The sequence below is a fragment of the Microcebus murinus genome, chromosome 7 (genome assembly GCF_040939455.1).
Source record: "Microcebus murinus isolate Inina chromosome 7, M.murinus_Inina_mat1.0, whole genome shotgun sequence".
In the NCBI taxonomy this organism is placed as follows: domain Eukaryota; kingdom Metazoa; phylum Chordata; class Mammalia; order Primates; family Cheirogaleidae; genus Microcebus; species Microcebus murinus.
The window spans coordinates 17341961-17355129 of NC_134110.1; the positions used below are offsets into that span (position 1 = coordinate 17341961).

Below are 13169 nucleotides of genomic sequence, written 5' to 3' on the forward strand. Positions count from 1 at the left end.
GATAAAAACTACCAAAGTGCCCCCCAACTGATACCAATCTGTGCTCAGGCCCTACTCCAGCCCACCTTCTCTAAAAGTAACACTGCCAGGCTGATCTTCTGAAACACAGATCCTTCCAGCTATTCTCCTGCTGAGATATCACCAACAACTCTGGACACTCACAACACAAAGCCCAAACCCCTGAGCCTGGCACACAAACCTTCCCTCCTACCTGGCCCTGCAAGTCCCTGCCTACCATTCTGCCACCCACAGCCTATAGCCAGCCCTAATGAACTGTCCTGTCCTTCATGACCTCACTTCTTTTTGCTATTTCATGTTTTAGGAAACATGTAGTTGTCTCTGCTTCAAAAACTCCTACTCATCCTTCAGGACTCAGTGGGGGAAAGGGGTGGGAGTGTGGGTAAGACCCTTCCTGATGCCCTTCATACACTGAGTGTAAGCCTCTTTCTTCTGTAACCCATGGTAATTAGCTCAGGCACCTCCAGAGCCCTCATCATCCAATACTGTCATTCCTTTCCTTCCTAGACTATGAACCCTGCAGGGATCAGGGCCCAGTATTAGTAATCTACCTTCAAGAAACAGTAGCTTAATCAACAGACAGGGAAAAAAGTGAAACTGCCAGTTCCATGAAAATGTAATTATGCATAATCCTCTACTGATAACCATAGCTATCTCTGGAATATTCTGTTTGAGTGCATCAAGATCTTCAACTATGACATAAAAACCACACTCTTTCTCAGGGCCACATTGTTCAGTAGTCTTCTATAGGAAATTCATAACCTGAAATGGGTTGTGTTCCAAAAGTTCACTTACGGATTGATTAGTTGGATTTTATAAACAAAAGCCGTCTGTGTAAATGTTGCCAAATTGGATTCCATCTAAGAAAGCAAGTACTACTCTGAACTGTTTCAAGATAAACATGGTTTACTTAGCAAAAGAAATAAGGAAATGAACTCAGATTTACAAGGTAGGAGGAACTCATTAAGGTTGGTAAAAGGAACAGTCTGCCTTCATTAGGAAGAGGTCATTAACTGATATAGTATCTCGAAATAAGATTCCTACATCTAAAGCTAGTGCCTCTCAAACTTTTTTCCCACAGTCCCCTAGAGACTGATGCTAATCTTTAATGTTGCCCGTTATCACTCCTGAAGCAAAGAAGGGAAACCATCCATCCTTTTCTTCTGAGAAAGTAAAGAAAGAACAAAACTCTTCCCCATCTTTAGCCAGGGTAGGTAAGAACCAAGACAAGTAAAAGGTATTGGATTAGCTTAGTGTTCTGGGCATAAAAATGGACCAAAAAGCTAAATATGTATGCTTTTTATCAAAATATTGATTTTAAAAAAATCTATATAGCATCAAAACTCTTTCAGCAAGAACAGGTAAGTGTAGCCAAAACAACGTTTGAAACAGATGAATAACAAAGGGGAACTTGTCTACCGGATATTAAAATATTATTCAACCTTCAATAATTCCAATGGGTGGTACTGGCACTAGAACAGACAGAAATATCAATGGAACAAAATAGAAAGTCCAAAAACATACCCAAGAATTTCGAGTATGATGAAGATGCCATTTCAAATCAGTAGGGAAATGAGAGCTTAGTCAACAGATGGTACTGAGACAATGTACTACTTGGGGAAAAAATAAGATTGAAATGATTTCCACCCTTTCTAGAATTAGGGGGAAAAATGTTACCTTTAAAAATCTCTCCAGAGCAGTAACTTTCTGAGCTTAAGGGGTAAGGGGGGAGCCTAAAATCAGAAAGGGAAAGATGCAGATAAAAGCACACAAATGTTTACCTTCTGAATATCAAAGAATGTAACTAGGAAAAAAGTTTTAAATATGGGAAAAATATGAATTGCAGCTAGTAACACATGATACAAGGAACCCAGGGGTTGGGACAACCTGTCACTAATTAGCAAAATAAACTATTTCAGAGGAATCATGTATCCTTTTAAAGTAAAATTACCTAGAATACAAATACTTTGCAGATTAAGTCAAAACAAGTAATTTTATGTTCATTTGCAGAACCCCAGCTACCCACAGCCCTTTCCTGCTTAAACCCTCCAGAAGCTTTCTAATTCACTTACTTAGAATGAAATTCCACAAGACCAGACACTGCTGGCCCATTCCCTTTCTTTTTTTGGCCTTCTTGGGGTTCCTGCCTTGGGACTTTGCAGCTCTTCACTTTGCCCAGCACTTTTGGCAATTATATTCTCACAACTGGCTCCTCATTATCAGACCTCAGGCCAAATGCCACCTCTTCAAAGCCTTCCCAACCACCTAATACAGAGAGAGGACACCACTCCACCTGCCCTCACGTACCCTGTTCTATTTTCTCCACAGCACCCATCACTTGCTGAAACCTTTTTTTTAGTGTCTGTCCCTCCAATTAGAGAACATAAGAACAAGCATCTGTACTGTTGTGTGCCCAACACTCAGGGCCTGGACCCAGAGGGGCCATGCATGTATTTGCTTTACAAAGGGATGAATCTTAAGTGCATCTAAACATTTTAATGAATCAGATCACTCCTGTGAACTTAACAGCTACCATGCCTACCCAGGGCCTATAAAAGTTAGCCCTGGCTGGTCTCTCATCTGCTGCTACACTTACTTTTTAAAATCTGTTTCTTGTCTGCTATCAGCTGTTACTGCCCTGCTATCACTTGGTGGCCCCTATCCTGACCTCATGCATATGGCACATCTAGAAAGTACAAATGTGTAATGATGGGACTGTTCTATCATTAAAGTGCAGTGACTTTAGTGCAGATGGGTCTATCTTCTTGCATTTTTTTCAAAAGCGTTTTAGTCCCTTTCTGGATCTCAGTTCTTGGAAAGAAGAGGTTGCTAGTTTCTAGTTCCCAGACCCAAATTCTGACATTTTCAATATCCTACCGATAATGCCATCTTACTAAAAGTGTTAGCATCTCCTTCACGTGTAAGTCAAACAATAGTTTTGTTTTTAAAAAACCAAAAACTGGAGTTTTTTATAAGATAAAGAATGAATTTGTTTTTTAGGGAAAATGTAAAGCTGAGCACATCCAGTTCAAAACCAGAGTTCCACCTTGTGCTAGGAGATTCAAGCTTACTTCTATACTAAGCTGTGCATGGAATTGCCACTTTAAGAGCTCAGTGTGGACTTTTGGCCCTGGCTGCAAAGCACAGCAAAACCATAATCATAAGTTATACCCTATAACCTCCATCCCAATTGAGGCCTTCCCCCAAAGTTCCTTAACTTTTTAGTCTTAGGCTAAAATCATCTTGTGCCATCTCCCACAGCCAGTCTAAACACAGGGTTGACAAGCAGAGATGCAGAGGACCCTAACTAGCAGGGTAGGCCCACCACCAGGCTCTCAGTACAGTGATTTCTGGGATGAGAAAAATAAAAGAAAAGGTATGTGAGAAAGCAGAAAGAGTGACAGGATGCTGTGTTTCCTGCTATGCTTCTCAGAAAGACAGAGGTGTCAAAAAGAAGAGAGAACAGGTCCAGAGGACAAACTGTATTTCTACTTTCCAATGCCTGAAATAAAATAAACAGTGAGATAAAAATCTAACATCCAAAAAAAGATGAGGTAGGAGATATACAAAAGAGGCCAAAAGAGTGAGCATCAGGCACAGGCTTTGGGATAACATTCCCAAGTGTGAAACAGTGGTTCCAGTTTGTGTTACATTTTCTGAGTATTGCTGGTGTATCAGGACCTCCACTGATTTGTATATATTGATTTCGTAACCATGAAAATGCAATTGGCAGGGCGAGTCACCTAATCTACTATTTGAAGAAACTACTTTGGTAATTGCTCCCAAAGTTATGATTTCACATGGTCTGTCACAACTGCCATCATATGTATGGATTTATTTGCAAAACCATGCTGTACACAACTTATAAATCTTATCCTCAATTTCTGATGTGGCTGTTTCTCTGGTCAAAAAGTATGATTCCCATCTACTAAGTGAAGTATCTCAAGAATGGAAAAACCAGCACCACAAGTACTCACCAGCAAATTGGTATTAACAAATCAACACCTAAGTGGACATATTGGACAAACATATATCGGGTGTCAGGAGGGTGGGGGGGGGGAGGAGGGGAGGGGTATATACAACCACAACAAGTAAGATGTGCAATGTATGGGGGATGGACAAGCTTGAAGCTCTTACTTGAGGGGGAAGGGGGGCATGGGCAATATAAGTAACCTTAACACTTGTACCCCCATAATATGCTAAAATAAAAAATAAATTTTAAAACAAGTATGATTCACATAAAATTCCAAGTAATGCATGGCAGGTCTGCATGAGAGCCCTAATCTGCTGGTTCCCAAGACACTGCATTAGTCTATATTCACATTGTCTGTATGCTAAACTTTTCAGCTGCTCAGGACCCTTCCTGGCAACACATGGACTTAAACAAGATCTTAATGAAAACATGCAGGAAAGGGGATCAAGACAGTCAAAGGACAGCCATTCAAGAAAGCTCTTTCACGCTTTTTCTCAATCCTTTACTGCCTCCCTTAAAGGAAGGGGAGAAGCTATATGCTTTTCCCCTCACATCTAACATCAGAAAATTCAGACCAGGACTAGACTTAAAAGCTGAAGTATAAAGGTATTGGTTATAAATCAAGAACAAACAGCAACTAGCTTAGCCTTGCCGCCCAGCATTGACTGCTCTAAAATTTCATTCCCAGAATGCTCATGCTCTAAAACCATTCCCCACGTTGTTAGTTTGTTCTGTGGCTGGATGAAACCCAAACTTCATCCATACAGTAAGCGTTTCTATAGTTCACACATAGAAGGTTTACATCAAATACCTTCATTGAGTCTACAATCCTCTCCTACTTTAAATTCGCTCCAATACAAATCTGATTCTAACCATGCCAGCCATTCCAAAATCATCTCCCTTCTAAAGACTACTTTGACTAATGCTTTTGTTAAACCTGAACATGATTCCAGCCACTTTCATGATGCATGTGGCCAACCAGGGCTCAATTACTGGATAAAATGCATACACCACTAAACTGAATTAATTAACACCGGTAATGCAGTCTTCCACTGAGTCCACCATAGGCCAGGAACTGCTTTTCTCCAAGGTTCTCCTCTTTACTCGACAGACCCGGCATGGTCCAGTGAGCAGTGGGCACTCCCTTTCATTTGCAGGAGTGCCCCCAACTGTGAAATCTGAAAGTATGGTATGGAAAGGCTCTAGAACCAGATTAATTTACATGGGCTCTAGCTTTGCAAGGGCAAAAGTGCGAGTTTTAGAGAATCAATCCCACTGCCACCACGACCACAGGTACTGTGCTAATTTTCCAACAGCCTTATGAGGGAGACACAGTCAGTCGGGCCCTTTTAACAAAAGAGAGAGCTTGGACTTGGAAAACTGAAATGCCTTGTGGAAGGTCAGGGTGAGGCACACCCAGAGGAACCACCCTAGTCCATCTGACCCCAAAGCCGAAGCTCTGGAGCCTAGCGCTCCCCATCTCTCCGCTGCCGAAGCCCGGCATCTATCGAGAGGCACCCGGATCCCCCAGGAGAAGCGGGCGAAGCGCGAGCCCCGGGAGGACCCGCACGGCCACGAGCTGGGATGCTGGATGCAGGAAGCGGTGCCGGGGGAGCCGGGGCTCACCTGTAGGCAGCCAAAGCGCGGGTCTGCAGGTATTTCTGGGCGGTCATGACTCCCACGAAGAGAAAGTTCTTGTCCCGCGGGCCGCCATCCGCGGCCGAGCCGTGCGGCCAGAGCTGCGCCCCGCGCGCATCACTGCGCGCCCCGCCGGCCTGGGGAGCCGCCGCCGCCGCCGCCGGGCCGGGCCGGCAGCCCTCGGGGCTGGCACGGCGCCGTGGACCCGCTCGCTTCAGCTCGGAGGCGCGGGGCAGCACCAGCCGCGAGGCCAGCACGAAGCCCAGCACCAGCCCGAGCAGCACGCTGAGCCAGGCGCGCCGGCCGCGCGCGGCCATGCCCGCGCCGCTCCGCCCGCCGGGCCGCCGCCGCCGCCGAGGCTCCGCGCGCCCTCAGCCCGCCGCCCCCGCCCGCGGAGGCCAGCCCGTCCTAGCGCCGCGAGGCCCGGCCCGGGCAGCGCCGCGGCCGCCGCGGGCCCGCCGCGCCCATCGCGGCCCCCGAGCCGCCCGCAGGCCCCGCGCCGGCGCTTTGTTCCGCACGCCCGCCCCCGCCGCCGCGGCCTGCGCCTTTAAGAGGGGACCATGCCCGGCGCGCGCCGGCGGCGGCTCGGGCGCGAGGCGGCGGCGGCTCCTCCCGCCCGCGCGCAGGGGCGCGGGGCCAGTGCGACGGCGACGGCGGTGGCAGCCGAGGCCGGGCCCCCGTCCCGCCCTGCCCGCGTCCCCCGACTGGCTCGGCTCGGCTCGCGCTGCGCCTGCCCCCGTCCTCTTCGTGGCCGGCGCCGCCGCTGCAGCAGCACATCCTCCGGCTTAGCTCGCCATTGCAACAGGAGCCCCTCACGTCACGCACAGCGCGTTATGAAGCGGCCCCGAGGCGGCGAGCCGTGGCCCCTCTCGGGATCCGTCCGCGCGGCGCGATTGGCGCAAAAGTGAATGGGGGGCGGTTCACGTGGCCAAAGTTTGACATTAAAAAAAAAATCCTCCTGCGCGCCCCGCCCGCGGTCTGCGACTGGGGCGGCGGACGGAGGGGGCGTGGGGGCCGGAGCAGCCCGTTATCCGCGGCCACGCCCCCGCCGGCCTGCGCTCCGACTCCCGGCGGCGCCGGGCGGCCCGCGAGGGCGTGGTGCCCGCGTCCAGCCCGCTCCTGCGCCGCGGCGTCGCCCGCGCCGGTCGGGGGAGCGAGTTCTGCAGAAGGGGCTTCCCGGCCCCCACGAACCGCACGTCCCTCCCGCGTAGGCTGTCCTCAGATCAACCCGCGGCCACGCCCTTCCCTCGGGCAGGCCGACTCCGCGCCCTCGCCGCGTCCGCGATTCACACTGTACCTTTGTGCCCGCCGCTGCGGGCAGGAGCCGCGATAGAGTCAACAGCTGGGGCCGTCTGCGACGTGCCCGCCCGGAGAGTGCGCCCGGCATTCAGTCACCTTGTTCCCCGTCGCTAGGTTCTGAGCTAAGTAAGGGGGGCGGGGAGCCGTATTTAATGTTTAATGCCCAGACTCCTCACACAGTGCCAGCATTTAATAGATGTTGAAGAAATGGTAAATGATGTTAATACTCCACATGGTAAACACTACTTTTATTTGCATTCTGTGTGGGCAGATAGCTGACTAGTTCCTCTAGCTTGAGTCTTTGTGTGTATCTGAGTATACCTATGTACACACACACACACACACACACACACATATATATATATTTTAGATAGGGTCTTGCTGTGCCACCTGGGCTGGAGTGTAGTTGTCGAGATCAGGGCTCACTGTAACCTCAAACTCCTGGGCTCAAGTGATCCTCCTGCCTCAGCCACCCCAGTAGCTGGGGCTGCAGACGTGCGCCACACCACCACACCCAGCTAATTTTCTACTTTTTGTAGAGACAGGTTCAGGTTCTCAAGATGTTGCCCATGCTGGATTCGAACTCCTGGCCTCAGGCGATTCTCTCACCTAGGACTCCCAAGTGCTAGGCATCAGTTGTCAATATTTTAATATAGTCCATCTATAAACGTGCTGTGGATTTCTAAATACAGGTATTGGATACTAGCTCCTCTATGCTGGATTTTAAATTTTATACATTTTTCCTACAAAAACTCAGCTAAGGGAACAAAAGCTGAGAGGGTACCCATACAACAAACTTTATATAGAGTAAATATCAGTCTTGTTACTTAGTTGCCAATACATTGGGGTTTTCCAATGAAACTCTTGAAAAACAAAGTATTTCCCTGGGCCTAAAAAGTTCACTTCATTGAATCAAATAAACCCAAGAATTAGGGACAGAAAGTAAGCAAGCATGGGGTAATCCTTGGATCTTTCTTCATTGTTAATATGACCAAATAATTGAAATATTACAAAGTTTAAAATACCAAGCAGTGGTAGCTGCATATACCTTCTCTGCAACTGAATGGTGGTCACTCTTGTTTATTCTTTGGACATTACCACTTTCTTTGACACTTGTGATTTATGTCAAAAATAGTTCATTACCCACCTTCCCACAGACTCCCTCCCTAAGAGGTGATCCGCACCTAAAAATAAAATACTCATTATGCAGTGAATACAGGATTCTAGCAGTGGTCTTGGGAAAAATACAGAACATACAACCATGAATTACAGGCTCAAAAACCGTCCAAAGAGGTTTCCAGTAAGACCATAAACCACAAATGCCAAGGAGTCACCAGATCCCCCAAATTCAGCAACAGCCCCATAATTCACAATGATTTACATAAAGCACAAATCTGGCAAGATGCAGATGTTCAACTTTAAGACATAGTCAATGATTTCAATATTTTCTAATGTGCTTTAGACTTGTCTGGTTTTCCTCTTCTAAACTAAAATCCAATGAAAAGCACATAAACATGTGATGGGAATAATATTTTGAGGATGATGAATATTTTGTCCTCCTCAATTCACTGGTTCCAGGTTGTCCCTCAGTTCCTAGGTCAACAGCCTCCCCTACCTCACCTGCAGGCTGAATTGGGGATGTTTCTTTTGACAGGTAGAGAGGATACCCTTTTCTCCTTAAAGGCTGACCCCGAAGGCTTACAGTCCCCAGGAGAAGGAGAAGAAAACATAAGGGAAGTCCTTCTAGGAAAAGAGGAATGCCAGGCCAAGGGAGGGTAGGAAGGAGAAGAAAGAAGAATATGGGGGCAGGGGCTGCTTCCAGCAAGGAGCCAGAGTGGAAGCTCCAGCACAGCTAGAAGAAATGGAGGCAGTTCTCCTGGGGAGAAAGCCAAAAGTGTCCCAGCAAGGGGCCTGGATCAGGAGACAAGGCTATCCTAAGCAGGGATTTCACTTCTGGAAGCAAATACCTGAAACCAAGGACTTCAGTGGCAGCCAGAGGCCTGAAAGGCCAGGCAGAGCTAGTAGCCCCAGTATGGAGGCCTGTCCAGAGACCAGCCAATACCAGCAGGGAGTCAGGGAGGTCAGCAAGGGTCTCAGACATTTGCCCCAGTGCACACACACACATCCTTCTTCCCCAAAACCTCCTAGAGGCCAGGGTGGCTTCTTGCCCTACTTGCCCACCTCGCCCTAATTCATTTTTAAAGATGAGGAGGAGGCAGGTTGATTCGATTTTATAGGCATTTCACTGCAATAAAGTGAGGAAAGAATTATCATGATATTAATACCAGGTTTCTTGATTTTGCTACACTTGGAACTTCTCTGTTAAGTTGAGGGAGTCACTGACAGTTTTCTCATCCTAAAAAAAGAGGAGGTGTTAACCATAATCAGGAACTCCCATAAGGGAAACCCATGAAGAATCCTAATGACACATACCCAGCCCAAGAGGTAGATTTGTGCTGGGTCGGGGTGAGGATGGTGGGATGGGGTCTGAGTGCTACACTGAGCAAGTCCCACCTGCAGGGGCTCAGTGGCTCCGAATTTTTGTTTCTAAATGGATCTTTGCACATAATCAAGCTAAAGGCTCCTCTGTAGTAATTCTAGACCAATATTTAGAAATGTGTTCAAAAAATGCCGGATTATCTCACTTCCTGTTTTCATGAATGTGATTCTCTGACACAGAATTAAAATGCATGTCTACCTACTTTACCCTTACTAAACATTTTCTCACAAATTGCAACTTTGTTCCCACACACTTTACACTTTTTTCTGTTGCTAATACATTGAAAGCTTGTTACAGGTATAACATTTCATATAATTTGCAGCAATTTCTTGGAAACTCTTGGTAAATACCTCAATTGTTGGCAGCAAGCCTCGAACAACTGACAAGAGTTCCCTGTGAGGGCTTCTTTAAAGACGAAGCTTCTGGACTCACGCCTCAAACAGGGGTCTCTGGAAAAAGTGGTAATAATTTTTTAAAACCTTTAAAAATGCCTCTTTTAAGAAACAGTGAATGCCGAGAAGAGAGTTATAATAGTACATCCTTTCAGAAGGGTCTGATAGTTGTCTGTAAAGAAGAAAATCTATATTGACCACTTTACTAATATTACCACTTAACCTCTCTTAACCTAATAAAACTTTGCTTCATTATTAATGCTTCTATTAAACTGGCAGGCAAGGTCCTCATTTGTTTATTAATTTTGCTCAATATTTCCTTCTATTTGCAGCATTTCCATGCAGGAAAGGGCAAGTGACCAGGGCTTGTGTTATGATCTGGCTTCCAAACCCTGGTTGTGCTAGAATGTCCTTCCATGCCTCCTCATGCGACCTTGCTCTGCTTATCAGTTCTGTACGTTCTGACATTGAGTCAGTTTGAGAGTTTCTCACACAAATATGTGTTTGTATGTGTGTGAGTGTGTGTGTGTGTGTGTGTGTGTGTGTGTGTGTGTGTGTGTGTATGAGAAAGACAGAGAGAAGACGTTTAAATCTAGCACAACTCTGCATGCTGGCCAGATGGGATATCATCTTAACTAACTAGAAAACGTTGGCCGCGCCAGCACAGGCTCTATTGGGAAATAGCCTGAATGTTGTTTGAGAGATAAGCTCACTGCAGAGGCAGAGGAAAGTTTGCTTCTGGTCTAAGACTTAATCCTTGTGTAGCAGAGAAGTTTGCCTTTCCCAGCCTCTGCCAAGAAATGCCATTGATCGTTAAGGCGGCGCCAGGGTTTCCACAGATGGAGAGTTTGCGCAAAGACAAAGCTTCCATCCACAGGAGGGACCTCTCCCCCCAGGGGACCCAGGCTCTGGTCAGCTGGGCAGCAGCATGGCCACCTGAGGGCTAAACAGCTGGGGTCAGGTCTGGGCGCCTTGTGGAGATGAGCCAGATGTGTAGCTCAAGCTCTGTTCCACTGGAGACTTAATGAAGCATAAAATTGCTTGGGAAAAACATTCAAGCTGCAGAAGAAGGTTTCAACTACAAATTGAGGCAACAGAAATCTGGATCTACAAACACCTGGAGTACAATGCAAGGATAAGAAAACATGCACACCATAATGCCTGCTGCTAAATGACCCGGCTTCATTGATCTCCCCTACATCCTGTTATTATGCTATTAAGCCCATGCCAGGGTGGGTGGCAAATACTCTTATCACCCACCTGATGGTGATAGGGTTGTTATGCAGACCTGGTGATTAAGACCTCTCTAGGAATCCAAATTAATAATGGTATGATGATACAGTCTGTTGGGGGGTCTGTGGAAGGAAGCTTTCCCAACATGCTGGTGGGAGAGCTGTGGTACAGCCCATTTGGAGGGCAATTTTGTCAACATTACAAATTACAAGTGCATTTACTACTTAATCCTACTTGTGAGAATTTTACTACAGCAATCCTACTTCTGAGAATTTTCCCTTTAACCATACTAGCACAGAATGGCACTTGTATGTAGTTATTCTCTGCTACATTGTTTGTAATAGTAAAAGATTAGACCTAAGTGTCCACCTACAGGAGAATGAATTAAACAACAAAAACAAAAACAATGGTGCATCTGTCAGAGAATGAAATACTCCGCAGCGGTAAACACAGCAAAGAGGCTCTCTTTACACTGAATGGAAAGAGTTCCACATGGCGCAAAACAGGAAGCAGAAAGAATAAGGATCTTCCAAGTATTTTCATAACGAAACACTAGAAGGGTGCACAAGAAATAAAAGTGATGCCATGGGGAGCAAGAGAAAATGAGGGGAGTTGAAAGGAAGGATGTGAGTGAGATTTCCCCATGGATATTTTAAAATATCATTTTGACCTTTTATTACATGATTGTATAACCTAACAACTACAACAAAAAACGGTATCAAGTTTTCCACAAGTTAACTTCCCCAAAAATGTTTGCAGAGGCCATAGATTCTACTTGACAGCTTGTTTAGTACAACTGCTTTGTCTTACATAAGTAGAAACTGAGGCCCAAAGAGACAAAACTAGATAGCCAACCAGTGAATGCTGTGACCAGCCAATGGACCAGAGGTAGAACCCAGGCTCAAATGCTGTATGCAAGAATCCCCAAAATATTTCCTTTCAAATTGTGTCACTCACCCCTTAGCAACTGCTTAAGGGAATTTCAGAGATCTAATTGAACTTTTACTTTCTAGTTTTCTGAACATGTGCTTTGAGTGTTCTTCCATTATGGAAATATTAAGAGCCTTCTTAAATCATCAAAATGCCTGTACTTAGAATCTATTTCTCCACTCGTTTTATACTTGTTCCTCTTTGTACATTATTGTTGGACTATCCATGATATTAGGGTCTCATGCCATGTCTCTTTTTTTTTTTTTTTTTTAACTCAGAATCTTTCAAAATCTTAGATACTGTGATATTGAACACAACAAAGGGTTGGGCAAAGGCAGTGTTACTTTGTGACAATGGCGCCCTCTTGTGGTACGTAGCTATTTCTGTTAAGTGAGCATTTGTTTAATCTTGGGCTCAAATAGAACAATGGTCATTTTATTTTATGGCTAATAACCTATTTCTAATTATCACCTATTCTGGAATTTTCCAAGGTGATATCCTCCTTCTGGGTTTGTGGTTAACTAGCTGGCGATACCGTAAAATGTAAAATGAGAGGAGCTGAACTAAAAAAATGTCAGCTAGAATCTACCATTTGCATCATGAAACTGAATGAAACTCTGGAGCAAGTGTGTGGGTTTCACACACACTCCAAGTGATTCTGACACTTAGGTTGATTTGAAAGCCATAAGTCTCTGTTTTCTTGTGAGAAATGGGCCACTTATCTCCCAATGGATGCAAAACCTCAGCCAGTGTAAGTTATTGTGTATGGCTGTAAATGCTAGTTGAGAAGCTTTTGTCTTCCTGAACCTGCCCGGGCATCACACGCTGCAGAGGAGTTCACAAGGGAAAGGTCGTCTGCAGCCCATCGATGCTGAAATCTGAGGGTCCAAATAAGCACTACATGGCTGCACAAAATCGGGAGTCGTTCAGGACATTGTACTGTGCACACTCCCTCCAACAGCATCAAACGTGCTGTGCTCATGATGCAAAAGCTCATCTGAATGCCTTCTTGGGCAAACCCTGATGTCTCATGGGGGCTGGTGGGCATGGAGGAAGGGTGCAGTGGGAGGAAAGGCGGGGTTAAAGGTCAGAGAGGTGGCCGACATCATCAGGCCTTCATCAGCCTCTCCAACACCAATGCAAAGGCAGTGAGCCTATCTTTCTCCCCTCCAAGGGGCTGTTAACC

The 13169-nt window shown here is 46.2% G+C and overlaps 1 protein-coding gene across 1 annotated transcript in view; it reads right to left on the minus strand.

Moving 5' to 3' along the window:
- Window positions 1-5993, minus strand: part of CHSY1 (chondroitin sulfate synthase 1) — a 64641-nt gene extending 58648 nt beyond the window's left edge. The window contains exon 1 of the mRNA XM_012764585.3: window positions 5618-5993. Within this exon, the coding sequence (XP_012620039.2) occupies window positions 5618-5946 (329 nt within the window). The 5' untranslated portion in view covers window positions 5947-5993. The remainder of the gene's footprint in view (window positions 1-5617) is intronic.
- Between the last annotated feature and the right edge of the window lie 7176 nt (window positions 5994-13169).